General features: G+C 37.1%; 1 protein-coding gene across 7 annotated transcripts in view; it reads right to left on the reverse strand.

Annotated features, from left to right (window-relative positions):
- The window catches only part of UBR3 (ubiquitin protein ligase E3 component n-recognin 3), a 227,135-nt gene that overhangs the window by 9,528 nt on the left and 190,576 nt on the right, over nucleotides 1–27,031 (reverse strand). For all 7 annotated transcript variants that reach the window (XM_027128679.1, XM_027128641.1, XM_027128646.1 and 4 more), the window contains 3 exons: nucleotides 19,555–19,679; nucleotides 13,065–13,172; nucleotides 12,815–12,940 (listed from right to left, as the gene is read on the reverse strand). In XM_027128679.1, coding sequence (XP_026984480.1) covers nucleotides 12,815–12,940; nucleotides 13,065–13,172; nucleotides 19,555–19,679 — 359 coding nt within the window. The remainder of the gene's footprint in view (nucleotides 1–12,814; nucleotides 12,941–13,064; nucleotides 13,173–19,554; nucleotides 19,680–27,031) is intronic.

Genomic DNA, 27,031 nt, shown 5'->3' on the forward strand with positions numbered 1-27,031 from the left:
AGACATAGACTGCCAGTGTGGATAAAGAAGAATAGCGAAAACATGGAATTCACGACAGACAGTGCTAAATCATTTGCCTAGACCCTGAATGGGTGTGAAACAAAGTCAGTTTTAAAAAGAAGGTGGAGTCTGTAAAAACTTGAGACCTCTAACTGCCAGGTAATCTGAAGCTCTACTCAGTAATAACAGAACCAGTGGAATCAATGATCCAAGGACTCACATCTTGAAAGTTGATTTTTAAAGGAGTTTGTTAGTCTTGTAAACACCAAAATATACCCCCCACCCCTCTTTATTTAACTGAAAATCCATTTAGGAGGCAAGTTAGTCTACTTTCCCCTGTCCACTGGATCAATTAATTCCTAACATCCTTCAAATTCCAGCTCCTCAGGGAAGCCTTTCCTGACCCCACTTAATGACACCTTAGACTACCTAGTTCCACCGAGATAAAATTAGTACGTCTATACTGTGTAAACACTTCAGTTCTTACATTTATACTTTCTACTTTAAAAATAAATTAGCCTGTCCTCTAAGACTGTGGGAGTAGTCCCCGGGAGTAGGGGCTCTGTCCTCCCGGTGCTTGGCACATAGCAGACATTCAACAAACATCTGTTTGCAAAACAACTAATTGTGTGGATTAAGTACAAAATTCTGAAATATTCTATAAAGAAGAAATAAAGGGGAACTCCCTGACGGTCCAGAGGTTAGGTCTCTGGCGCTTTCACTGCTGAGACCCAGGTTCAATCCCTTGTTGGGGTACTAAGATCCCACAAGCTGTGCGGCACAGCCAAAATAAAAAAAGAAATAAAGATGAAAAAGCAAAATGATATGCAGGCTGAAAAAGATGCTGATTTTTTAAATCACTAGAAATGAGGCCACAAATCCCCCATTTGTATAGATACATTAATAAGGCATGTTAAAAACTAACTTTACTGAGGTATAACTTACATACCATAAAATTCACCCACTTTAAGTCTGATGAATTTTGGAAAATGTATACTCATGCAACCACTGCTACAATAAAGTTTTAGAACAATTCCATCCCCTGAAAAAGTTCCTTGGTGCTCTTCTGCAATCAATTCCAGCCCCTGCTCCTGGCCCCAAACAACCACTTATCTGCTTTCTGCCAACTATAATCTGCCATTACAGTTTGGGGATTTTTAAAAATTCCATATAAATGGAATCACACAGTATGTAGTCTTTTGTACCTGGCCTCTTTCACTTAGCGCAGTATTTTTAGATTCATTCGTGTTATTGCGTGTATCAGCAGTCCATTCCTTTTTAATGCTGAGTAGTATTCCACTGAATGAATACACCACATTTTGTTCATGCATTTGCTTGTTGATGGAATTCTGGGTTGTTGCCAGTTTTTAACTACTACAAATTAGTCTGCTATGAACATTCATATAAAAGTCTTTATGTGGACATAAGTTTTCATTTATTTTGGTAGACACCTATTTATTTGGGGGTTGTACTGTAAGTATGCTTAACTTTTTAAAGAAGCTGTCAAACTTCTTCCAAATTTGACTATACCATTTTGCATTCCCACCAGCAAATGACTGAAGAGTGTCAGGTACTCCAGATCCTCACCAACACTTGTAACATTAATTTCTACTCTAAACAATAATGATGTTGAACAGCTTTTCATGTACTGTTGGTCATTCATATACATTCTGATGAGAAGTGTGCCCTATTCAAATTTTTTGCTCACTTTGTATCTTTTGCTTTTTTATTATTGAGTTCCTGATATATTCTGGATACAATAATTTCTCAATATATTTTTTGAGATATAACTTGTATACCATAAAATTCATCCTTTTAAAATGAACAATTTAGTGGGTTTTAGTATATTCACAAAATTGTGCAACCATCACCCACTATCTAATTCCAGAATATTTCCATCACCCTATTTTCTTAATTTCATTTTCAAATTGCTCATTGCTAATGCACAGAAACACAACTGACTTTTTTTGTACATTTATCATGTATCCTACAACCTTGCTAAACTCGTTTATTAGCTCTAATAGCTTTTGAGAGATTCCTTACAATTTTCCACAAACAAGATCATCTAATTTGCAAACAGAGATTGTTTTCCCTCTTCCTTTCCAATCTGGATGCCTTTTATTTCTTTTTCTTGCCTAACTGCTCTTTCTAGAACCTTCAATATAGTGCTTAAAAGACAGGAAGAGGGCAGACATCCTTGCCTTATTTCTTATCTTTGTGGGCAAGCTTTCTATCTTTCACTTTTAAATATGATATTAGCTATGGGTTTCTCATAGGTGCCCTTTATCAGACTTTCCCTTCTATTCCTTTTTTTGGTGTTTTTTTTTTTTTTTTTTTTACCATGAAAGGGTGTTAGATTTTGTCAAATGGCTACTGAGATGATCATATGCTTTTAAAAAATGTATTCTATTAATATGGTGAATTAAGTTTATTGATCTTTTATTGTTGTTGAGCCAATGTGCATTCCTAGGATAAACCCATTTGGTCATGGTGTATTATCCTTTTTACTGGTAATATTTTATTAAGGCTTTTGCTTCTATGTTCATGAGAGATATGGGTTTGTAGTTTTCTTTTCTCATGATGCCTGGACTGGGTATTAGTAAAACTGGCCTCATAAAATGAGTATGCAGTGTCTCTTCTTCCTCTGTTTGCCAAGAGTTTATATAATATTGATAAAATTTCTTCCTTAAATTTTTCATAGAATTCATCATGATGTTATCTTTGTTGTTATAAAGTTGTTGATCTCATTTTTTGGCAGGATAATAATTGTAGAAGTTTAATAACTAAATCAATTTCCTTACTCAATATAGATCTATTCAAAATTTTCTATTTCTTCTTGAGTCAGTTTTAGTAATTTGTATCTTTCAAAGAATTTGTTCATTTTATAGATGTTATCAAATTTGTTTGCAAATGTTATTCATAATATTCTCTTATGGTTCTGTAGGAACGTTTCCTCCTTCATTCCTGATATTGGTAATTTGTATCTTCTCTCTCTCTCTTTTTTTTTTTTTCCATAGCAATCTAGTGAGGAGTCTAGTTCCTGGTTAAAAACCTATGTGTGCTTCCCTGGTGGTGCAGTGGTTGAGAGTCCGCCTGCCGATGCAGGGGACACGGGTTCGTGCCCCGGTCCGGGAAGATCCCACACGCCGCGGAGCGGCTGGGCCCGTGAGCCATGGCCGCTGAGCCTGAGCGTCCGGAGCTTGTGCTCTGCAACGGGAGAGGCCACAACAGTGAGAGACCCGCGTACCACACAAAAAAAAAGACAACAAAAAACCTATATGTGTTTTTTCAGGTCTAACCACAGATAATCACAAAGGTTTTACTTTGCAGGTCTCATGGTGAAAACTGTCCTCCCTCCACCAGACTTGGCACACAGTCAGTGCACTGCAGTCTCTGAAGGGATCTGCAATCATGGTCTCAGGCCCCCTGGCCAGTCATGCTCTTTCACACATTTACATTCCCAGGCCTGGCGCCTTTATTCCTAGGCCCCTCTATCTGAGGCCTTGGGCAGGGGTCACTTTGACACTTCTGCCAAGGCCAGCTTATTAAGGGAAAAAGCTGAAACCTTTAAGAAACTTTTCCCCACTCTGACTCAGTACCCAGGACTTTTCCACTCCTATCCCTACCCCTTCACCCTCCTCTCCACCTCAGAGTTCATAACACTGCAAGAACCTTCTGTTTGGGGCTCCCTTAACAGATTCCCACATCTGTGCTGATCCACCTGATCCTTAACCGGTACATCATTTCATTCTATGAAGGTGATGGAACGGGGAATCAGCATTTTCTCTGATTTTAGCCTCTTGATTATACTATCACAGTAAGTGGTTAAAGGTTTAACTCTTTCATTTGTGGCTTCCTGCTTTAATCAGCCACTCCAGTACCTAGCAGCTCAGTTCTCTCTCTCCCAGCTCAGCTGAGCTCCTGACATTTAGGTGTATCCATTTTATTGATCCTTGCAAAGAACCAGATTTTGAACTAATTGATTTTCTCTACTGTTTCTCCATTGCTATCCATTGACTTCTGCTCTGATTTTTGTAATTTCCTTTCTTTTACTTGTTTTGGGTTTAATTTACTCTTATTCTAGTTTCATAAAGTAACAATTTAGATAAATGATTTTAGACCTGGGCTTCCCTGGTGGCGCAGTGGTTGAGAGTCCGCCTGCCGATGCAGGGGACACGGGTTCGTGCCCGGGTCCGGGAAGATCCCGCGTGCCGTGAAGCGGCTGGGCCCGTGAGCCATGGCCGCTGAGCCTGCGCGTCCGGAGCCTGTGCTCCGCAACGGGAGAGGCCACAACAGTGAGAGGCCCACGTACCGCAAAAAAAAAAAAAAAAAAGATTTTAGACCTTTCCTCTGTTTAAATATAAGCATTTGAAGCTGTATGTACCTCTCCAAGAACTATTTTAGGGGCATTTCACAATTTTGCTATGCTGTGTTTTCATTTTCACTCAGTTTATGTGTTTTCTGATTTCTACGTGATTTCTGCTTTGATACGTAAGTTATTTAGAAGTGTGCTGCTTAATTCTCACACATTTGGGGATTTATATATTTCTTTCTTTTACTGACTTCTAATTTAATTCTGTGTGGTAAGAAAACATGTTTTGTGATTTCAATTCTTTTAAATTTATTGCTACTTGCTTTATGGTTTGGCATATGGTACACTCTGGTGAATGGGCCATGTGCACTTGTAAAAAATATGCATTCTGATATTGTTTGGTGGAATATTCTACAGATGTCAATTATATCAAGCTGACTGATAGTATGGTTCAGGTCTCATTTATCCCTGTTGATTTTCTATCTACTTGTTATTGATTACTAAGAAAAAACACTGAAGTTTCCAGGTATAATTGTGGATTGTCTATTTCTTCTTTCAATTCTGTCAATTTCTGCTTTATGTAATTTGGGGTTTTGTTGTTTTGTGCATATATATTTACAGCTGTTATATCTTCCTGCTCTATTGAGAGAGGGCATTTATGTTCTAAGGTAAGGCACAAAAACAACTTGAGACAATGGGAACTACTAATGGTAAGAAAATAGCAATACTTTTTCATCTTCTTTATGACAGGATATCCAACAATGGATAAAAATGAACAAAGATCTACATAAATGTATCTTTCCCCCTGGGATTCACAGACTACTTCAGGATTACTTGGCCTCTCATGAAGCAGATGTTGAATCCAAAAGTGGGTCACTAAAATGAAAGAAACCTGAGGAAAAATTTATAAAAGAAGAAAAAAATGAAAGAAAAGTTTCTCATTCCTCCCTATCATTTGACTTGGACAAAACAGATGAGAGTGGCAGATTATTCTACACAAAGAAAAAATAATGAGATACTTTTTTAAAGCTCAGATACTAAATGATTTTCCCAGTCATTTTCATTTCCTAATTATTTTCAAAAGCAGCATGTAACAAGTAGGTCATAGTAAAGAAAACTAAATGGCTCTGCATAAGGAAAATGCTCAACCTTAGGAAAAATATAAATTGAAACAACCTTAAAAAAAAAAAAACTACATTGAGCTATTTTACCTAGACCAAAGATCTAGAGGCAAAGATTAAATAGTATGATAACACACTAAGTAGACACAAGTACAGGGAAACTTTCACACATCACTGGTGTTAACATAATTGGTACAACTTCAATGAAAGGCACTCTGGCAATAACCATCAAAACTACAAAAGTATGCAAATGCTGAAACAGCAAATCACTTCTAAGGATTTTTGTGTGTGTGTGCATAAACTTTTTTTTTTTTTTGCAGTATAATTGCTTTACAAAGTTGTGGTAGTTTCTGCTGTACAACGACGTGAGTCAGCGCTATATGTATACATACATCCCCTCCCTCTTGGACTTCCCTCCCATTGCCACCCCATCCCACCCATCTAGGTCATCACAGAGCACTGAGCTGAGCTCCCTGTGCTATACAGCAGCTTCCCAATGTGGTACATATATACAATGGAATATTACTCAGCTACTTCTAAGAATTTATCCTACAAATACAATCAAAAACATGCAAAATAACTTGTGCATACTATCATTCATTGCGGTATCATTTGTAAATAGCAAAGGACTAGAAATAACCCAAATGTTTATTAATAGGGGACTAATTAAATACATCCTGGTACATCATACATGAAATATTCTGAAACTGTAAGACAAAATGAGGAAGGTCTTCATGCATTGAATATGAAATGATCTCCAAGATACACTCTTAAGGGAAAAAAAATGCAAGCTGAAGAACAATGTATAAAAAGAGGACTAAAAGAAAAAAAAAAATACACCCTCCCCACACACACATATTTCTTGTATATGCATAAAATGTCTCTGGAATAATACAGAGGAAACTGATAGCAACTGGGCAGCAATCAAGTGGCTAGTGAAAGGGGTAAACAGAGATTTTTTTCCATAGAATACCTTCTTGTACCTTTTGAATTTAAAAAAATGTGAATACATTACCTGTTCAAAAAATAAATACTTTTTTTCTATAAATTATTGCAGTGGTATATTTATACTATTTAAAATCTAGAAGTATAAAAAGATACTGTTTTTAAAAAAGTCTCTCCACCATTCTTTTTTCCCTTCTATCCTAATCTCAAACTCACTAACCCAACTCCTCGGTAAGAACTGACCATAATTCTTAACGTATTTTTCCAGAGTATCATACATACACACACACAAGCAAATATGAGTACCATTATTTTTCCTCTATTTTCATTTAATATAAGCACACCTTGCCTTGGGATACTTAATATATTTTTGAGATTTTTCCACATTAGCACATAGAAAACTTTCTATTCTTTTTTCTTCTGCAGAGTATGCCATTGTATGAATAAACCACAATTTATTTAACCAGTTTCTCACTGATGGACACTTGAGATGTTTTCAATTTTGTCTGCTATTCTTGTATGTCTATTCGACTATCAACAAATCAATCACTATATTATTATACTTTAAGAAATGTCTATAGAGTATTCATATTGAGATCAAAGAGAGTATAATATGCAATAAGATAGTGGCTTTTACAGACTTAAAACTAGAAGAAAATAACATGTTCGCCTCAAAAACTGATTTGTGTACTAAGCAGCAGTATAGCTCAGATGTTAATAGTACAGATTTGGCATCTGGACTAAATGTGCTTGAATTCTGGCAGCTTTACTTACTAGCTGTGAATCTTGAGCAAGTCATTCATCTTTCTGTGCCTGTTTTCTTGTCTGTAAAGTGAAGATTGTAACAGCTACCTCATAGTTTTGTGAAGCTTAAATGAATTTAAATGCAAAGCACTTAAAACAATGCTTAGCATGTAGTCAGTGTACAATAAATGCTAGCTATCATTATTACTCGAAGAGAAACTACTTTTGACAGATAGAAGAAAGACAAAAGAATTAAAGGAGATATATTAGAGCAGTGGTTTTTCAACTTTGGAGGGTGGGTGGATAATCCACCTATAATAAACTGATAACTATTTTCTTCCAAGAAAAATACACATACACAAACAGTTTACAAACAATGCTATGGAATTCAAAAACGACCTCCAGTCCCTCTGTTAATAGTTCCAGAATTAGAGTATAAATAAGAGAAGATGCAATTAAGTTGGAGCAAAGATAAAGAGAACCACATGAGTTACTAAAATCAGCCCCAATATGGTACTAGAAATAGTGTCAGACTAAGATATTTAACTAAATAAGGAAAGTCTAATAGATTTGTGTGGAGAGCAGGCTTCTGTGTCAGAACATGTACCAGGTACCATTCTTGATGATGTCCCATGGATAACAAAATGTTTGTTTAAAAAGTGTATTATTGGGCTTCCCTGGTGGCGCAGTGGTTGAGAATCTGCCTGCTAATGCAGGGTACACGGGTTTGAGCCCTGGTCTGGGAGGATCCCACATGCCGCGGAGCAACTAGGCCCGTGAGCCACAACTACTGAGCCTGTGCATCTGGAGCCTGTGCTCCGCAACAAGAGAGGCCGCGATAGTGAGAAGCCTACGCACCGCGATGAGGAGTGGCCCCCACTTGCCACAACTAGAGAAAGCCCTCACACAGAAACGAAGACCCAACACAGCAAAAATAAATAAATAAATAAATAAACTCCTACCCCCAACATCAAAAAAAAAAAAAAAGTGTATTATTAAACTCAAGAGCGTCCTGGCTATTAGAAATAATCACTGAATTCATTAGCAAGGTGGCTAAATATAGAAGATTAACGTTCAAAAATTCCAACTGGATTTCTCCATTTTAGCAACATATTGGAAAATGTAATTTTAAATGATTCCATTTACAATAAAACAAACAGACATACACAGGAAACTTTAAAAGCATTCTCTTTGGGGTAGGGCACAAAAAAGGATACTGCCTATTACTTTCACTGTTCAAAATAGTACTGGACATGCATTAAGACAACAATAGAGAAATAAAGATTTGAAAGGAAGGGATGATACTGTCATTATTTTCAGATGATATGATACACAGAATACCTAAAAGAATCAACAGGCAAACTACTAGAATTAATAGAGAGTTCAGCAAGTGCCCAGTCACAAGAACATACAAAAATCAATAGTATTATTTTATACCAGCAAGGAGTAATCAGAGAATGTTACAGAAAACAAGATATCATTTAAATAGAAACTAAAACCATAAAGCCTCTAGATTAGCTTTATAAAAAATACCAGACTTTAAGATGACAATTTTAAAATTCTATGAAAATATTAAAAGAAGACCTGAATAAATGGACATAAAAACTATGTTCAATGCCTTAAAACGATAATTCAAAGCGGTTCTCATCTAACAGCTTGTAGGAGTTTGGAAAGATAGTTACAAATTGATATAACATTTATATATAAGAATAAAAGTGCATATATAGCTAACCAGCAAAAAATTTTAGAAAAAAGCATTTGGCAAAAAGATATTAGAAGGAAAAAAAAAAGTGAAACTCACCCTGCCAGATATAATGTCTATAATAAAACCATTGTTAAGAGTGTGCTACTAGTATAGGAACAAATACGTCAGTAGTATACAACAAAGAACCCAGAAATATAGAAACATGTTAGCATAGGAAATTAGTATGAAAAAGCCAGGTTATTTTATAAATAGATTATTTTGTAAATAGTCTTAGGAAAACTGCCTCATCAAATGGAGAAAAAATTAGATCTTTACTTCGTACCTTACTACAAAATAAACTTCAGATTAAATGAAAAATATAAATGTAAAGACAAAACTATAAAAATAAGAGAAGAAAATATAAAATAACTTTATAATCTCAGACTGGAGAAGGATTTTAAAAATAAGATTCCAAAAGCACAAGTCATAAATAAAAAAGTGATAGCTCTGACGACATTAAAATTAAATATTTCTGTTCCACAAAGGGCAATACAAAGTCTGTTAAAAGATATCATCTGCAGGGCTTCCCTGGTGGCACAGTGGTTGAGAGTCCGCCTGCCAATGCAGGGGACACGGGTTCATGCCCTGGTCCGGGAAGATCCTACATGCCACGGAGCGGCTGGGCCCATGAGCCATGGCCACTGAGCCTGCGCGTCTGGAGCCTGTGCTCCGCAACGGGAGAGGCCACAGCAGTGAGAGGCCTGCATACCGCAAAAAAAAAAAAAAAAAAGATATCTGCAAAACTGACAAAGCAATAGCAAGATAGTGACAGAAACCCCAATTTTTTTAAATGCTCAAATAGGAATAGGAAATATACAGAGGAAAATTTAAATGTCTAAAAAGTACATGGACTGATGATCAATTGCATTTATATTAGAGAAATGCAAAGTAAATTAACCATAAGCATATACTTTATCCCCATGTGACTGGCAAATATTAGAACACTGGATAATAAAAGTGCTAGCAAGTACAGGGTAGAAAACAAGAACCCTCACACAAGGCAAATGGGAGTGTGAACCTTGAGCAGCCATGTTAGAAGGCAAGGAGGCAGAATGTATCCCATACATACATAGGCAATCCCATAGTTAGCTAGGTATAGAATCCAGAGAAAGTTTAAAAGTATACAAAACATTAGGTTCATTGCAGCAGTTTATTTTTTTTCATGGTAGCAAAGATTTGAAGGCAGCCTAGATGTTCACCAATGAGGAGTAAGTAAAATGTGGAATACACATATATTGGAATACCACTATGAAGAAATAAGAAAGAATTATCTCGAGCTACATGATTAGGTTTAAATGATATAATATTTAGCACGAAGAAAGTAAGAAAGATACAAGATTTATAGCACAACCAGTTATACAAGTTAAACAAACACAAAATAACACTATATGCAGTTTATATTGACATATACATTACTTCTGAGAAGTAAGGGATAAGATATCATATGGGGAACAAAGGGAGAATAATATTAGAGGCACTATACTTAGTACGCCAAAGCTGAGGAGTGTGATCAACTCAATTCCATGCATATGCACCTCCATCTTTCCTCTCAAAATTGAAAAGATAATTTCAGTTAAAGAAGTCAACAAGGGGAACAATATAAATACTATCAGATGAATGTGGTAAATTCTACCTCTAACTGACTTACTAGCTTAGATGTGTCTTCATCCTTCAGTTTCCTCACTGTAAAGTGAAAACCTAGTTTATAAGCTAGTTAAGAAACAGCCAGCCATTATAAACTGCTTTGTAAATATCTTTGAACAAATAAATGTTTAGTCCTTTCTCCCCCAAATGAAACAAAGGGCTATGAATGAATGATTCCTGAGTTAACTTCAAGAAATAAAGAAGAAAACATTAAGGGAAAATTGCTGAGTGAGTAGATTTGCAATTAGAATCAAAGGGAGCAAAAGAATAAATTTTAATAAAAATTTTTTGGATAAAAGTATGAGATATGAATGGGTGAAACAAAATACACCAAATGAAAGAAAGTGACATAAAGAAAAACATGTCAAATCCACAAAAGTTAAAAGTAGGCATAATATTATACCCATCTATAGCATACTATCATGATTAATAGAAACAAAAAAGCCAAAGTGAATAAAGTAGAAGAGCAAGCAAATATCTAACTGTATATTTATTTCTATATTATATATTCATGTATTTCTATAATTATATACATTTTTATGTATTACATATATACTTAAAAGCAAAAAAAGATTACACAGATGACAGAACTCTAAACAGATATATTCACTTCAGGTGAATATATCTACTTAACTCAAATAATCCAACCAACCCCTCAAATTGAATATATGCAAAATACTTTCATCTCGGCCCACACAAAACTGCTCCATATTCCTCCTCCATCAACTGTACCATAATGGTTCAAATCTCCCAGGCTCAAAAACCAAGTACAGTATGCTTCCTTCTTCTCCCTTGACTCCTACATGTTCAACTAGCTATCAAATCCTTACTATTTCATCTCCGAAATCTTTAATTGCTTCCTATCCTCTTCTATTTCTAATATTTCCTTTCCCAACTGGCTTTCCTGTTCCTAGTCCCTCCAATCCTCACAGCTCACAAAATGTCTTATATTGGAATGAGGTTTCATGCTGAAATAAAATTTGAATCATGTCACATTTTTGTCCAAAAACCTTTCAGTGGTCCAAATTCCTTTCATGTGAAATTCAAGATCCACCACAATTTCCCCTTAACCTGTCTTTCTGACACTACGTCACACCATTCCTTTTCATGCCTCCTAATAGATAAATTTCTTCCTTGGTCTAAGTATATTCCCAGTGCTCTACTATAGGCATCGCTGTACACCCAAGCCTTGGACTAATTTTCAGTGCTCAATACTAGAGCTTCTGCTTCCAGGTACTTCTCAGTTTATGGGAGAAAAATACCCTCCAATAAAAACAAATGACAAAATAAACCAAGAATACAAGAACACAAAGGTAACAAGAACACAAAGAACCACAGCCTTTGGTTTTTAAATGTGAAGAAAGCAAAGCTGATGAAGGAAGTAGTAAATTTTGTTTGATTAACCTTCTCTATGCTTCACATGCCAGAAGGAAACATGCTTTTAAGTTCAAATTTAAAAATAAATAACTATGAAAGAAACTATCTAATGGATGAATATTTTTAATTTGTTCAATATCTTAGAATTCTAAATAGAATGTTTTGGGGACAAATGTGCAGAGTTTATCTTGAATCACTTGATAAAAACCAAGCAATCCAAACTATTTAATGCAATGGTCAATTATTTAAGAGAGAAGGAACCATCAACAGCTTAATTCTGATATACCGCATGCAGGCTTCAAAGACCATAAATATAAGTGACTTAACTCTCACATCAAATTCCCTGGAAATGAATGGCACATAATGTCAGGGACATAATCCTATAAACACAGTTTGGTTTACTTACCTTCTGGTTTCCAACTCTGTCACTTTCTTGCCTACTCACACTGACCCACAGTTTTACAAAATAGATTAAACCAGTGATAATTCATTCATCCAAGTTTTAATTGGCTACAAATTGAATATTTTGCAATTCTAAATGCAACAACCAGTTTGCTGGCCAACATAACATGACACCCTTTAAAAAGGATATTAAATGCCAATGACGATTAGTGATAAATATATTAATATGAATACTATCTTCTGTTCAAGTACTGGGTGTTTATTACCACAGATCTAATCCGAAACTCCTCTAATGTCAAATATTAGTAATATTACCATAAAAATGGGTAGATGTCAACAAACACAAAAGTAACAATAATAGTAAATATTCTAAATATTAATTCCTTTGAGTTAGACTAACATATACTTGTATGACAGTTCTGGATATATAATAGATATAAGTATTATATGTCAGTATATTTTTAAAAATTAGATAATTGTTTAAAAAAAAAAAAAAGGCTCCCTACTCTCTACCACAAATTATACCTGGCAGCTAGGTAAATCTTCCCCAAAAAGGTGGTGCTGAAGAAGGCTGGTGATTCTGAGGAAATGTAAGCAGAAGTCCTGTAAGTATTTTTCCGTGGATTCAGGAGACCAAGCAATAGGGCTAATCTAAAGTTAAAAAAGAAAATCAGAACAATTCGTTCTATAAAAGACATAACAAACAGTAATATTCATAATGGCAAGAAAATCTAAATTTTTAAATAACCACTACATCTGGTCATAGAGAACATACCGTTGCACACTCCTGCGTTCCTTCTTCATGGTATAACTTTCCTTTAGATAGTTCCCTTATCACAAAGCTCAATAAGACTTCATAAGACTTCTCTGCATCACATGTATTCTGGAAAAAATTAAAAATTAATTCCATTAGTCACTGAAAATTACAAAACCATTTACATCGGAAAGAATACCTTTTAATGAGTAAAGTATAATCATGATTTCATTACTTTTCAAGCATGTAACTTCACTTTCTCAAAATCTGTGTACAACAGTACACCTCTGGATTCACAATGAATTTGGATAGGTGATGAAAGCTATTCCAATACTTCTTTAAAAGACAGCATATAAGTTACATAATATATGTGTAAATGAACATATCTATATCATATCTTTTGTCCCAGTAATTCTCACTCCTGGAAATTCTTCCTAAGGAAATAATCTAAAGAGAAAAGAAGAACTTTATGCCCATGACATTCACTGAAGCATTATAATAGTGAAAAATTAGAAATGACCAACAGAAGTGAAGCAATTATTGCACTTGTCTGGTTAAGAATCCACCTGCCAATGCAGTGGACATGGGCTTAAGCCCTGGTCTGGGAAGATCCCACATGCTGTGGAGCAACTAAGCTCATGCACCACAACTACTGAGTCTGTGCTCTAGAGCCCACAAGCCACAACTACTGAAGCCCACGAGCCTAGAGGCCGTGCTCCGCAAAAAGAGGAGCCACTGCGATGAGAAGCCCGCTCACCGCAACAAAGAGTAGGCCCCGCTCACCGCAACTAGAGAGAGCCCACGCACAGCAACGAAGACCCAACGCAGCCAAAAATAAATACATAAATAGATTTATTTTTTTAAAAAAGGTGAAGCAGTTACCTAAATTATGCAATACCAGAATATTTTATAGGCAGTAAATATGACAAATTTGAGCTACAGAAAAAAGTGTTTATAGGGTGGTGTGCAAAAAACTAATAGAAGTATATATATGCTCGTTACAGTGATAAAATCATACATGCATGAACATAACATGGACCCCAAATTTTTTTCTTTTATAGTTTTACTCAAATTCCTTGAATAGAATTTGTTAAAACACCTTAATGTAAAAATAAATAGGACCAGGCTTCCCTGGTGGTGCAGTGGTTGAGAGTCCGCCTGCCAATGCAGGGGACACGGGTTCGTGCCCTGGTCCGGGAAGATCCCACATGCCACGGAGTGGCTAGGCCCGTGAGCCATGGCCACTGAGCCTGCGCGTCTGGAGCCTGTGCTCCGCAACGGGAGAGGTCACAACAGTGAGAGGCCCGCATACCGCAAAAAATAAAAATAAATAAATAAATAGGACCATATGTTTATTACAGAAAACATTAAATAACAATCTACAAATTAAGCTTAATGACTATACTTTTTATAAGAAAGGAAAAAAATGGCTATTTATAAATTTAAATTTATTTCAATAAGGTTTTTGCACATAAAGATATACACTTTTTATATTCACTGAGATATTAAAAGTTGTTGCAAATTACAGGAAAGTATAATCTTAAAGTAATAAGTTTGTTGTGATGTTTATTCATTATTTTTAATTTTTAAATTTTTTATATTATCTTTTATTATTTATTTATTCATTCGTTTGTTTATTTATTTATTTATGGCTGCGCTGGGTCTTCGTTGCTGCGTGCGGGCTTTCTCTAGTTGCAGCAAGTGGGGGCTACTCTTCGTTGCGGTGTGCGGGCTTCTCATCACGGTGGCTTCTCTTGTTGCGGAGCATGGGCTCTAGGTGCGCGGGCTTCAGTAGTTGTGGCTCGCGGGCTCAGTAGTTGTGGCTCGCGGGCTCTAGGGCACAGGCTCAGTAGTTGTGGCGCACGGGCTTAGTTGCTCCGCGGCATGTGGGATCTCCCCAGACCAGGGCTCAAACCCGTTTCCCCTGCACTGGCAGGAGGATTCTTAACCACTGCACCACCAGGGAAGTCCCTAACTATATTTTTTAAATAGTAAAATATAAGAACTGAGTAAACACTATGGGATATAAGTTTATCCTGAATTTTTAAGGCCCTAATAGTCAGGACCACAGAATTTGTTGTTTGATGATAGTGTCTTTCTTTCTCACATGTTATTGTGCTCTCTTCAACTAGACTGTAAATTCCAAAATGTCAGGAACTATGCTTTATATCTTCTATGTCTCCCTTTGCATAACAAAACTCTGAGCAATAATACCTGGTGGTTAATTGATGTAATTTATTTTGGTAATGGAGTTTTTGACCTTGGAACTTGCCTGGATGTCTCTCTTTTAATAATCAATTCTTTGCATTATTTTTAAATTACTCCTCTGCTTTCTGCCATATCATGCAGCCATGTAGTGTTATCATGTCCTGAATAAACTATAAAAAGTCCCTGACTCAGCAACTGCTATCCTTGTATCATGTGACCCACGCCACCCCTGCCTAATTAATCAACAGGATGATCACTTGCCAAATATGATGACCTGCAGGTTACATATAATTTACAAGAATCAATATCCCACTGAATATCAAAACAGCAACATGTTATGTTTTTAGAATTGATTTAATCAGAGTAGTTCTTGAATAGGCAATTCAAAAGAAAATATTACCACAATTTTGCTGCTTATTAATCAATGTGACATATTTAAAGTTGTGAAAATATACAGGACAGCCTAAAAGCCTAATTCAATATACTCTTTTGAGTAAAAGATTTATAGAGCATAACAACAGAAAAGTATTTCAAGTATAATACTTTCCAAATTATGGGGAAAATATCCTCCAATAAGAAACAAATGATACTCAGATCACCCAAGCAAGTTATTGAGCAATAATTATTTTTTAAATTATTATTATCAGATACATTTTAAGTATTTTTTTTTACTTAAAGGAGGTACTATATCAGATCAGAAAGTCAAATATAATGTAGTAGTCACTGTTTTGTATTGAGAACTCTTCCCATTAGAAGAGTATTAGATAAGAAAATAATTTTATTTCATACATAAGAAGTCTTAGAAAACTATATTTTATATAAGCAATATTTAAATACAGCAAAGAGTAGGCTCCTTGGTAAAGCTAAGAAGATAAGCTTTAAGAAGTAAAGCTTTTCTTTTTTTTTAAATAAATAAAGCTTAAGAAGAGGATTTCTGGGTGAAATTTCATGGATGAAAGACCCAGGATCATGATCAGAAGAATCCTGTGGGAGAAGTGGCAGAAGTATGTGAGTTAAATAAAGAAAAGAATTAAGAGTTGAGAGATGCAACAGATGCTGTTTTGGGTAGATGCTTTGTCTAAACTATAGTGCTTCTAGGGACTTCTCTGGTAGCACAGTGGTTAAGAATCCACCTGCTGATGCAGGGGACATGGGTTCGAGCCCTGGTCCGGGAAGATCCCACATGCCGCGGAGCAGCTAAGCCCATGTGCCACAACTACTGAGCCTACGCTCTAGAGCCCACAAGCCACAGCTACTGAGCCCGTGTGCCACAACTACTGAAGCCCGCGCACCTAGAGCCTGTGCTCCGCAGCAAGAGAAGCCACCACAGTGAGAAGCCCGTGCACTGCAATGAAGAGTAGTCCCCACTCACCGCAACTAGAGAAAGCCTGCGTGTAGCAATGAAGACCCAACAGAGCCAAAAATAAATAAATAAATTTATTTAAAAAAAGAAAAAATTATAGTGCTTCTTAAACTTTTTGGGGTGACAGGCCCTTTGAGTATATGCTGGATCCTATGGTCCTACTCCCCAAAACAAAACAAAGGGAAAGGACCCCAGATTAAGAAATCCTGGTATAAAAACTCTTAACAGAAATTCCACTCACTGAAAGATCACAATTTATACTAACTATAATGATGATTTTTCCAAACAACTAAACCTCATTATCAAATTAACTCTAAAATCCCTTTGAAAATAACACAGTACCTATGTATTTTATTTTACCAGATTAGATCTGTTTTCATTGGAATTATCATACCTGAGGATAAGGAATTATAAGGATGAAATGAATGAGACTCAATGAAGAAAGAAAACAAGGAAGGGAGTGAGAGGAGGGAAGAACTAAAGGAAGGAAGAACTAAAGGAAGAAGGAACGTTTTTAAAGGAGGAATGAATGATACAGAATAATTACAGAAATTACAGTGATAGTTCATTATTCATAAATATTATTATTTATTACTTATTTATTTATTTGCGGTCCACGGGCCTCTCACTTTTGTGGCCTCTCCCGTTGCGGAGCACAGGCTCCGGACACGCAGGCTCAGCGGCCATGGCTCACGGGTCCAGCCGCTCCGCGGCATGTGGGATCTTCCCGGACCGGGGCACGAACCCGTGTCCCCTGCATCGGCAGGCAGACTCTCAACCACTGCACCACCAGGGAAGCCCCCATAAATATTATTATTTACAATCCTATATACCTAGATGTTTAGATTTATGGTAGAAAAAGCTAATAATGTGGCAAACCAACCTGCAGAATATCATAATTTTTTGTTTTCATTCACTGAAGCAATTTATATGGCTATAAATTTCTAATTTATGTTCTGATAAGAATCTGCCTTATATTAAATGTTTTATTATTTTTAAAAATAGCTAACAATGATTAAATTGAGAAAGAAAACTGACAGAAGTTACCTAAATTACTTCATGTTCCTTCCATCATAGATTTACAATTGTCTAATTTTCCGTCAGTAGGTGTCATTTTAGTGAACAGTCAGATGAATAGATTCAGACCCAAACTATATCAGAAAATGTTTTACATGTGTACTTTTTCATGGTTAGACAACTTACTAAAGAAACATTTAAACAATGACACAGCATAGAAACCTGTTACACCTGATTTGAATACAAACAATCCCAATATCAGATTAGAGTGCACTCAGAGAGACTAAAAGAATATTTAGAAAAAAGAAAGATAATTGCAGAAGGCAAAATTATCCACAAAACAACTAGAAACAAGGAGGAAAAAAATCACTGAAGGAAAAGACAGAAATTCATTTTGTTATTTCAAATAACAGAATTTTAGAAATAGAGGGGCCTTATAAATCATATGTTCTTAATTTCTCATTTACCTATGACAAGGCTGAGGTTCAGAGAGTTTTTATGTCTTGAACAAAAAAGTAATATCTTTATTTAGTGGCAGGAACTTGGCCTAGTACTCAGGTTCAATGGCCAACAACCAGTATCCCTAAATTAAGATATAACAAACTTCATAATGATACTACATTAAATTTCTGTACACATAATCATGATTTGGGACTAAACTAGTGAAAAAAGTGAAGGTTATATTGAATACATTTCATGTATCAATATCTATAATTGGTTTTCTCTCCTTTAATACAAGTAGATATGATTTTAACAGAAACTTTTCAATGAGGTTTAAAACTTCTTTAAGAGTCTATAAACCAAAGAAAAGGTTCAATTTACACTATACTTATTATTTTTTCCTACCAACTTCCCCAAATAAACAGGGAAGTAATCTTCTTATTTCACCTATCTCTACGCCAAACTATTCACTCAGTTGGTTCCACAGTGTACAGTTGGCTCCAAAGTATACTTTGGTATACATAGGATACCTTGGTTCCATAGTGTCCCATTTGTTTTCAAGCCACTGAAAATACTTACATTTAACTAAACTTGCAGAATTTTTCTAAATTGTTCATGTAATTTTAACTGAAAGAGAATGCCTTTAAATTTACTAAGAACTTATATATCTATATATTTTTAAACATGGGAAAAAAGTAGTTTTTAAAGAGGTATAACTAAGAAAAGGCCAGGATTTTTAAATCTAGAAGTGGTGAGTCAAAAGCAATCTTGGATTGTGATTGGGGATGAGGCAAGGAAAAGATGACAGATAAGTAAAACAGGTAAGCCTACATACATTTTATTACTTGCTAATTGTGTTGATACAATTTTTATAACTTCTTTAAGTTGAAGGCTTGCAGCAAAAACAAAACTGTCCAGATACAAAGGGGAAAAGGTCAACATTTAGAGATAGATACAGAAGACCTCATTGTGCAAGGAAAACATTTTTAACTTTTATAGCCTGAAGGTGCTCCATTTCCAATTAAAATACTGTTAATAACTCATTTTGTGGACTTCCCTGGTGGTGCAGTGGCTACGAATCCGTCTGCCAATGCAGGGGACACAGGTTCGAGCCCTGGTCCGGGAAGATCCCACATGCCGCAGAGCAACTAAGCCCGTGCACCACAACTACTGAGCCCACGCTCTAGAGCCCGAGAGCCACAACTACTGAGCCCACGAGCCACAACTACTGAAGCCTGTGCACCTAGAGCCTGTGCTCCACAATGAGAAGCCACTACATTGAGAAGCCCACACACCGCAATGAAGAGTAGCCCCCGCTCGCCAAAACGAAGACCCAACGCAACCAAAAATAAATATATCTATTTTTAAAATTATTAAAAATAACTCGTTTTGCCTTTCAAACGTCTAATCTCATTCATTCATATCACCAACTTAAATAAATTCACCTAACTACTAAATAACAAATTCAGACAAGACACTAACCTTTTTGAGAGCTCCCGTGTGTTTCCAGGCTGACCTATCGTCCTCATTACATTTAACTGAAAGTGCCACAAGACCTTGCGTGTACAATAGGGTAAAAAGCACCTTCACGATGCAGGTGAAATGGTCTACAAGAGAAAGAGAAGATCATTATTTCTTTGGAATCTAGAAATTTTGTACTCAAGATAATTTCACAAATACATGACTTTCCTTGCATGTGTAACTGGTTTTTGTTCAACACTTAAGTAATAAAATAACAATGTGATATTATATTTTCTGCCCAACAGATCTGAAATTATGAAATCAAATTCCCTTTATTCATCTACACAATATGCCAATAAGAGGCTTTTAGCAGAATGAAAAGTGTGCTCTGTTTCAACCTCAGAATAACTGTGTACCCTTGGCAAATCCCCTTACTGGGCATCATGTGCTTAATAACAATGTCTGGGAGTCTGAGTGTTTAAAACCAACACTTTATCTGCTTCTAATTTGATATATATCTTATAAAAAATAATACAATACAATATAGAACTTCTAAAGTAAAAAAAAAAAATCCCAATATTTTAAGTACTCTAATTGAATTTTAAAACTCAATGAAAACTATAACAGTGCAAAACAGTAGTAACAATACGTAAAATGCCTTGCACATATTAGGTACTTAATAAATGGTAGCTTAGTCATCATAATTAACGTTTATATACAGCTAATAACTTAGAAAATTTCTTCAAATGTCTCCTTTCAATCCTCGTTAACAGTCTCAGTTGGACAATTGAGTTTCAAAAGATGTGCCTGTGACAACAAAGCTAATAAGCACCCACGTCTGAACTTGAATCCACACAGTTCAGTTATCCCTTCTATTATATCACGCTACTCCCCTAGTAAATAGTTGCCACCACTTAATCAGTTGCTAAATTCAGAAACTTGTAGACATCCTTGATACTTTCCTGTCTCTTTCTCCCTACATTAAAACAATCACCAAATCCTATCAATGTTTTTAAAATATCATTCAAGTCAGTTCCAACACCCCGGACCATGCTTCCATCGTTTCTTGCCTAGACCTATAAATTCCAGCCTAAACAGTTGTGTTGGGGGGTTCCCAAGACCACTTCCGGATTTGATGATTCACTAGGAAGACTCACAAGACTCAGCATATAGTCCTATGATTTATTACAGCAAAAAAAAACAAAAAAACAAAGTAAAAGAGCAAAAGGAACAGGCATATTGGGTTAAGTCCAGAGGAAACTTTCAAGAGTCCTCTCCCTGCAGAGTCACACAGGATGTGCTTAATTCCCCCAGCAATGTGTTGTGACAGTACATGTTAAATATATACCAGGGAAGCTCGTTAAGAAACTCTGCCCAACGGAGACTGCGGGTGGCGGAGCGGGGGAGCTTCAGAGCAGCGGAGGAGAGCATAGCAACAGGGGTGCAGAGGGCAAAGCGGAGAGATTCCCGCACAGAGAATCGGTGCCGACCAGCACTCACCAGCCCGAGAGGCTTGTCTGCTCACCCGCCGGGGCGGGCGAGGCTGGGAGCTGAGGCTCTGGCTTCCGTCGGAGCGCAGGGAGAGGACTGGCGGCGTGAACACAGCCAGAAGAGGTTAGTGCACCACGGCTAGCCGGGAGGGAGTCCGGGAAAAAGTCTGGACCTGCCAAAAAGGCAAGAGACTTTTTCTTCCCTCTTAGTTTCCTGGTGCGCGAGGAGAGGGGATTAAGAGTGCTGCTTAAAGGAGCTCCAGAGACGGGCGCGAGGCTAACACCGAGGCGCGGCTAACACCGCGGACCCCAGAGATGGGCATGAGGCTAAGGCTGCTGCTGCCACCACCAAGAAGCCTGTGTGTGAGCACAGGTCACTCTCCACAACTCCCTTACGGGGAGCCTGTGCAGCCCGACACTGCCAGGGTCCCAGGATCCAGGGACAACTCCCCCGGGAGAACGCATGGCGCGCCTCAGGGTCATGCCGGCCTCTGCCGCCGCAGGCTCGCCCTGCATCCGTACCCTACCTCCCCCCGGCCTGAGTGAGACAGAGCCCCCAAATCAGGGGATCCTTTAACCCCGTTCTGTCTGAGCGAAGAACAGACGCCCTCCGGTGACCTACATGCAGAGGCGGGGCCAAATCCAAAGCTGAGCCCCTGGGGGCTGTGAGAACAAAGAAGAGAAAGGGAAATCTCTCCCAGCAGCCTCAGGAGCAGCGGATTAAATCTCCACAATCAACTTGATGTACCCTGCCTCTGTGGAATACCTGAATAGACAACGAATCATCCCAAATTGAAGAGGTGGACTTTGAGAGCAAGATTTATTATTTTTTCCCCTTTTCCTCTTGTTGTGAGTGTGTATGTGTATGCTTCTGTGTGAGATTTTGTCTGTATAGCTTTGTTTTCACCATTTGTCCTAGGGTTCTATCCGTCCGTTTTTTGTTTTTTAAATTTTTTTCTTAATAATTATTTTTTTATTTTAATAACTTTATTTTATTTTACCATACATTATTTTCTCCTTCCTTCCTTCCTTCCTTCCTTCCTTTCTACTTTTTCTCCCTTTTATTCTGAGCCGTGTGGATGAAAGGCTCTTGGTGCTGCAGCCAGGAGTCAGTGCTGTGCCTCTGAGGTGGGAGAGCCAACTTCAGGACACTGGTCCACAAGAGACCTCCCAGTTCCACGTAATATCAAGTGGCGAAAATCTCCCAGAGATCTCCATCTCAACACCAACACCCAGCTTCACTCAACGACCAGCAAGCTACAGTGCTGGACACCCTATGCCAAACAACTAGCAAGACAGGAACACAACCCCACCCATTAGCAGAGAGGCTGCCTGAAATCATAATAAGTCCACAGACACCCCAAAACACACCACCAGACGTGGACCTGCCCACCAGAAAGACAAGATCCAGCCTCATCCACCAGAACACACGTACTAGTCCCCTCCACCAGGAAGCCTACACAACCCACTAAACCAACTTTAGCCACTGGGGACAGACACCAAAAACAACGGGAACTACGAACCTGCAGCCTGCAAAAAGGAGACCCCAAACACAGTAAGATAAGCAAAATGAGAAGACACAAAAACACACAGCAGATGAAGGAGCAAGATAAAAACCCACCAGACCTAACAAATGAAGAGGAAATAGGCAGTCTACATGAAAAAGAATTCAGAATAATGATAGTAAAGATATCCAAAATCTTGGAAATAGAATAGAGAAAATGCAAGAAACATTTAACAAGGACCTAGAAGAACTAAAGATGAAACAAGCAACAATGAACAACACAATAAATGAAATTAAAAATACTCTAGAAGGGATCAATAGCAGAATAACTGAGGCAGAAGAACGGATAAGTGACCTGGAAGATAAAATAGTGGAAATAACTACTGCAGAGCAGAATAAAGAAAAAAGAATAAAAAGAATTGAGGACAGTCTCAGAGACCTATGGGACAACATTAAACGCACCAACATTGGAATTATAGGGGTTCCAGAAGAAGAAGAGAAAAAGAAAGGGATGGAGAAAATATTTGAAGAGATTGTAGTTGAAAACTTCCTTAATATGGGAAAGGAAATACTTAATCAAGTCCAGGAAGCACAGAGAGCCCCATACAGGATAAATCCAAGGAGAAACACGCCAAGACACATACTAATCAAACTGTCAAAAATTAAATACAAAGAAAACATATTAAAAGCAGCAAGGGAAAAACAAATAACACACAAGGGAATCCCCATAAGGTTAACAGCTGATCTTTCAGCAGAAACTCTGCAAACCAGAAGGGACTGGCAGGACATATTTAAAGTGGTGAAAGGGAAAAACCTACAACCAAGATTACTCTGCCCAGCAAGGATCTCATTCAGATTTGATGGAGAAATTAAAACCTTTACAGACAAGCAAAAGCTGAGAGAGTTCAGCACCACCAAACCAGCTTTACAACAAATGCTAAAGGATCTTCTCTAGGCAAGAAACACAAGAGAAGGAAAAGACCTATAATAACAAACCCAAAACAATTAAGAAAATGGGAATAGGAACATACATATCGATAATTACCTTAAATGTAAATGGATTAAATGCTCCCACCAAAAGACACAGACTGGCTGAATGGATACAAAAACAAGACCCATATATATGCTGTCTACAAGAGACCCACTTCAGACCTAGAGACACATACAGACTGAAAGTGAGGGGATGGAAAAAGATATTCCATGCAAATGGAAACCAAAAGAAAGTTGGAGTAGCAATTCTCATATCAGACAAAATTGACTTTAAAATAAAAACTATTAGAAGAGACAAAGAAGGACACTACATAATGATCAGGGGATCAATCCAAGAAGAAGATATAACAACTGTATATATTTATGCACCCAACATAGGAGCACCTCAATACATAAGGCAAATACTAACAGCCATAAAAGGGGAAATCGACACTAACACATTCATAGTAGGGGACTTTAACACCCGACATTCACCAATGGACAGATCATCCAAAATGAAAATAAATAAGGAAACACAAGCTTTAAATGATACATTACACAAGATGCACTTAATTGATATTTATAGGACATTCCATTCAAAAACAACAGAATACAAATTTTTCTAAAGTGCTCATGGAACATTCTCCAGGATAGATCACATCTTGGGTCACAAATCAAGCCTTGGTAAATTTAAGAAAACTGAAATTGTATCAAGTAACTTTTCCGACCACAACACTATGAGACTAGATATCAATTACAGGAAAAGATCTGTAAAAAATACAAACACATGGAGGCTAAACAATACACTACTTAATAACGAAGTGGGGCTTCCCTGGTGGCGGAGTGGTTGAGAGTCCGCCTGCCAAGGCAGGGGACACGGGTTCGAGCCACGGTCCGGGAAGATCCCACATGCCACGGAGTGGCTGAGTCCGTGAGCCACGGTGGTTGAGCCTGCGCGTCTGGAGCCTATGCTCCGCAACATGAGAGGCCACAACAATGAGAGGCCCGCGTACCATAAAAAATAAAAAATAAAAAAATAATAATGAAGTGATCACTGAAGAAATCAAAGAGGAAATCAAAAAATACCTAGAAACAAATGGCAATGGAGACATGACGACCCAAAACCTATGGGATGCAGCAAAAGCAGTTCTAAGAGGGAAGTTTATAGCAATACAATCTTACCTTAAGAAACAGGAAACATCTCAAATAAACAACCTAACCTTACACCTAAAGCAATTAGAGAAAGAAGAACAAAAGAAATCCAAAGTTAGCAGAAGGAAAGAAATCATAAAGATCAGATCAGAAATAAATGAAAAAGAAATGAAGGAAATGATAGCAAAGATCAATAAAACTAAAAGCTGGTTCTTTGAGAAGATAAACAAAATTGATAAACCGTTAGCCAGACTAATCAAGTAAAAAAGGGAGAAGACTCAAATCAATAGAATTAGAAATGAAAAAGGAGAAGTAACAACTGACACTGCAGAAATACAAAAGATCATGAGAGATTACTACAAGCAACTCTATGCCAATAAAATGGACAACCTGGAAGAAATGGATGAATTCTTAGAAATGCACAACCTGCTAAGACTGAATCAGGAAGAAATAGAAAATATGAACAGACCAATGACAAGCACTGAAATTGAAACTGTGATTAAAAATCTTCCAAAAAACAAAAGCCCAGGACCAAATGGCTTCACAGGCGAATTCTATCAAACATTTACAGAAGAGCTAACATTATCCTTCTCAATCTCTTCCAAAATATAGCAGAGGGAAGAATACTCCCAAACTCATTCTATGAGGCCACCATCACCCTGATACCAAAACCAGACAAAGATGTCACAAAGAAAGAAAACTACAGGCCAATATCACTGATGAACATAGATGCAAAAATCCTCAACAAAATACTAGCAAACAGAATCCAACAGCACATTAAAAGGATCATACACCATGATCAAGTGGGGTTTATCCTAGGAATGCAAGGATTCTTCAATATACACAAATCAATCAATGTGATACACCATATTAACAAATTGAAGGAGGAAAACCATATGATAATCGCAATAGATGCAGGAAAATCTTTCAACAAAATTCCACACCCATTTATGATAAAAAGTCTCCAGAAAGTAGGCACAGAGGGAATCTACCTCAACACAACAAAGGCCATATATGACAAACTCACAGCCAATATCGTCCTCAATGGTGAAAAACTGAAAGCATTTCCACTAAGATCAGGAACAAGACAAGGTTGCCCACTCTCACCACTCTTATTCAACATAGTTTTGGAAGTTTTAGCCACAGCAATCAGAGAAGAAAAGGAAATAAAAGGAATCCAATTCGGAAAAGAAGAAGTAAAGCTGTCACTGTTTGCAGATGACATGATACTATACATAGAGAATCCTAAAGAATCTACCAGTAAACTACTAGAGCTAATCAATGAATTTGGTAAAGTAGCAGGATACAAAATTAATGCACAGAAATCTCTGGCATTCCTATACACTAATGATGAAAAATCTGAAAGTGAAATCAAGAAAACACTCCCATTTACCACTGCAACAAAAAGAATAAAATATCTAGGAATAAACCTACCTAAGGAGACAATAGACCTGTATGCAGAAAATTATAAGAAACTGATGAAAGAAATTAAAGATGATACAAACAGATGGAGAGATATACCATGTTCTTGGATTGGAAGAATCAACATTGTGAAAATGACTCTACTACCCAAAGCAATCTACAGATTCAATGCAATCCCTATCAAACTACCACTGGCATTTTTCACAGAACTAGAACAAAAAATTTCACAATTTGTATGGAAACACAAAAGACCCCAAATAGCCAAAGCAATCTTGAGAATGAAAAACGGAGCTGGAGGAATCAGGCTCCGTGACTTCAGACTATACTACAAAGCTACAGTAATCAAGACAGTATGGTACTGGCACAAAAACAGAAATATAGATCAATGGAACAGGATAGAAAGCCCAGAGATAAACCAATGCACATATGGTCACCTTATCTTTGATAAAGGAGGCAGGAATGTACAGTGGAGAAAGGACAGCCTCTTCAATAAGTGGTGCTGGGAAAACTAAACAGGTACATGTAAAAGTATGAGATTAGATCACTCCCTAACACCATACACAAAAATAAGCTCAAAATGGATTAAAGACCTAAATGTAAGGCCAGAAACTATCAAACTCTTAGAGGAAAACATAGGCAGAATACTCTATGACATAAATCACAGCATGATCCTTTTTGACCCACCTCCTAAAGAAATGGAAATAAAAACAAAAATAAACAAATGGGACCTAATGAAACTTCAAAGCTTTTGCACAGCAAAGGAAACCATAAACAAGACCAAAAGACAACCCTCAGAATGGGAGAAAATATTTGCAAATGAAGCAACTGACAAAGGATTCATCTCCAATATTTACAAGCAGCTCATGCAGCTCAATACCAAAAAAACAAACAACCCAATCCAAAAATGGGCAGAAGACCTAAACAGACATTTCTCCAGAGAAGATATACAGACTGCCAACAA

Source organism: Aethalodelphis obliquidens, unplaced genomic scaffold (assembly GCF_003676395.1).
Source record: "Aethalodelphis obliquidens isolate GAN/ISIS:26980383/991018 unplaced genomic scaffold, ASM367639v1 scaffold2, whole genome shotgun sequence".
NCBI classification, from domain to species: domain Eukaryota; kingdom Metazoa; phylum Chordata; class Mammalia; order Artiodactyla; family Delphinidae; genus Aethalodelphis; species Aethalodelphis obliquidens.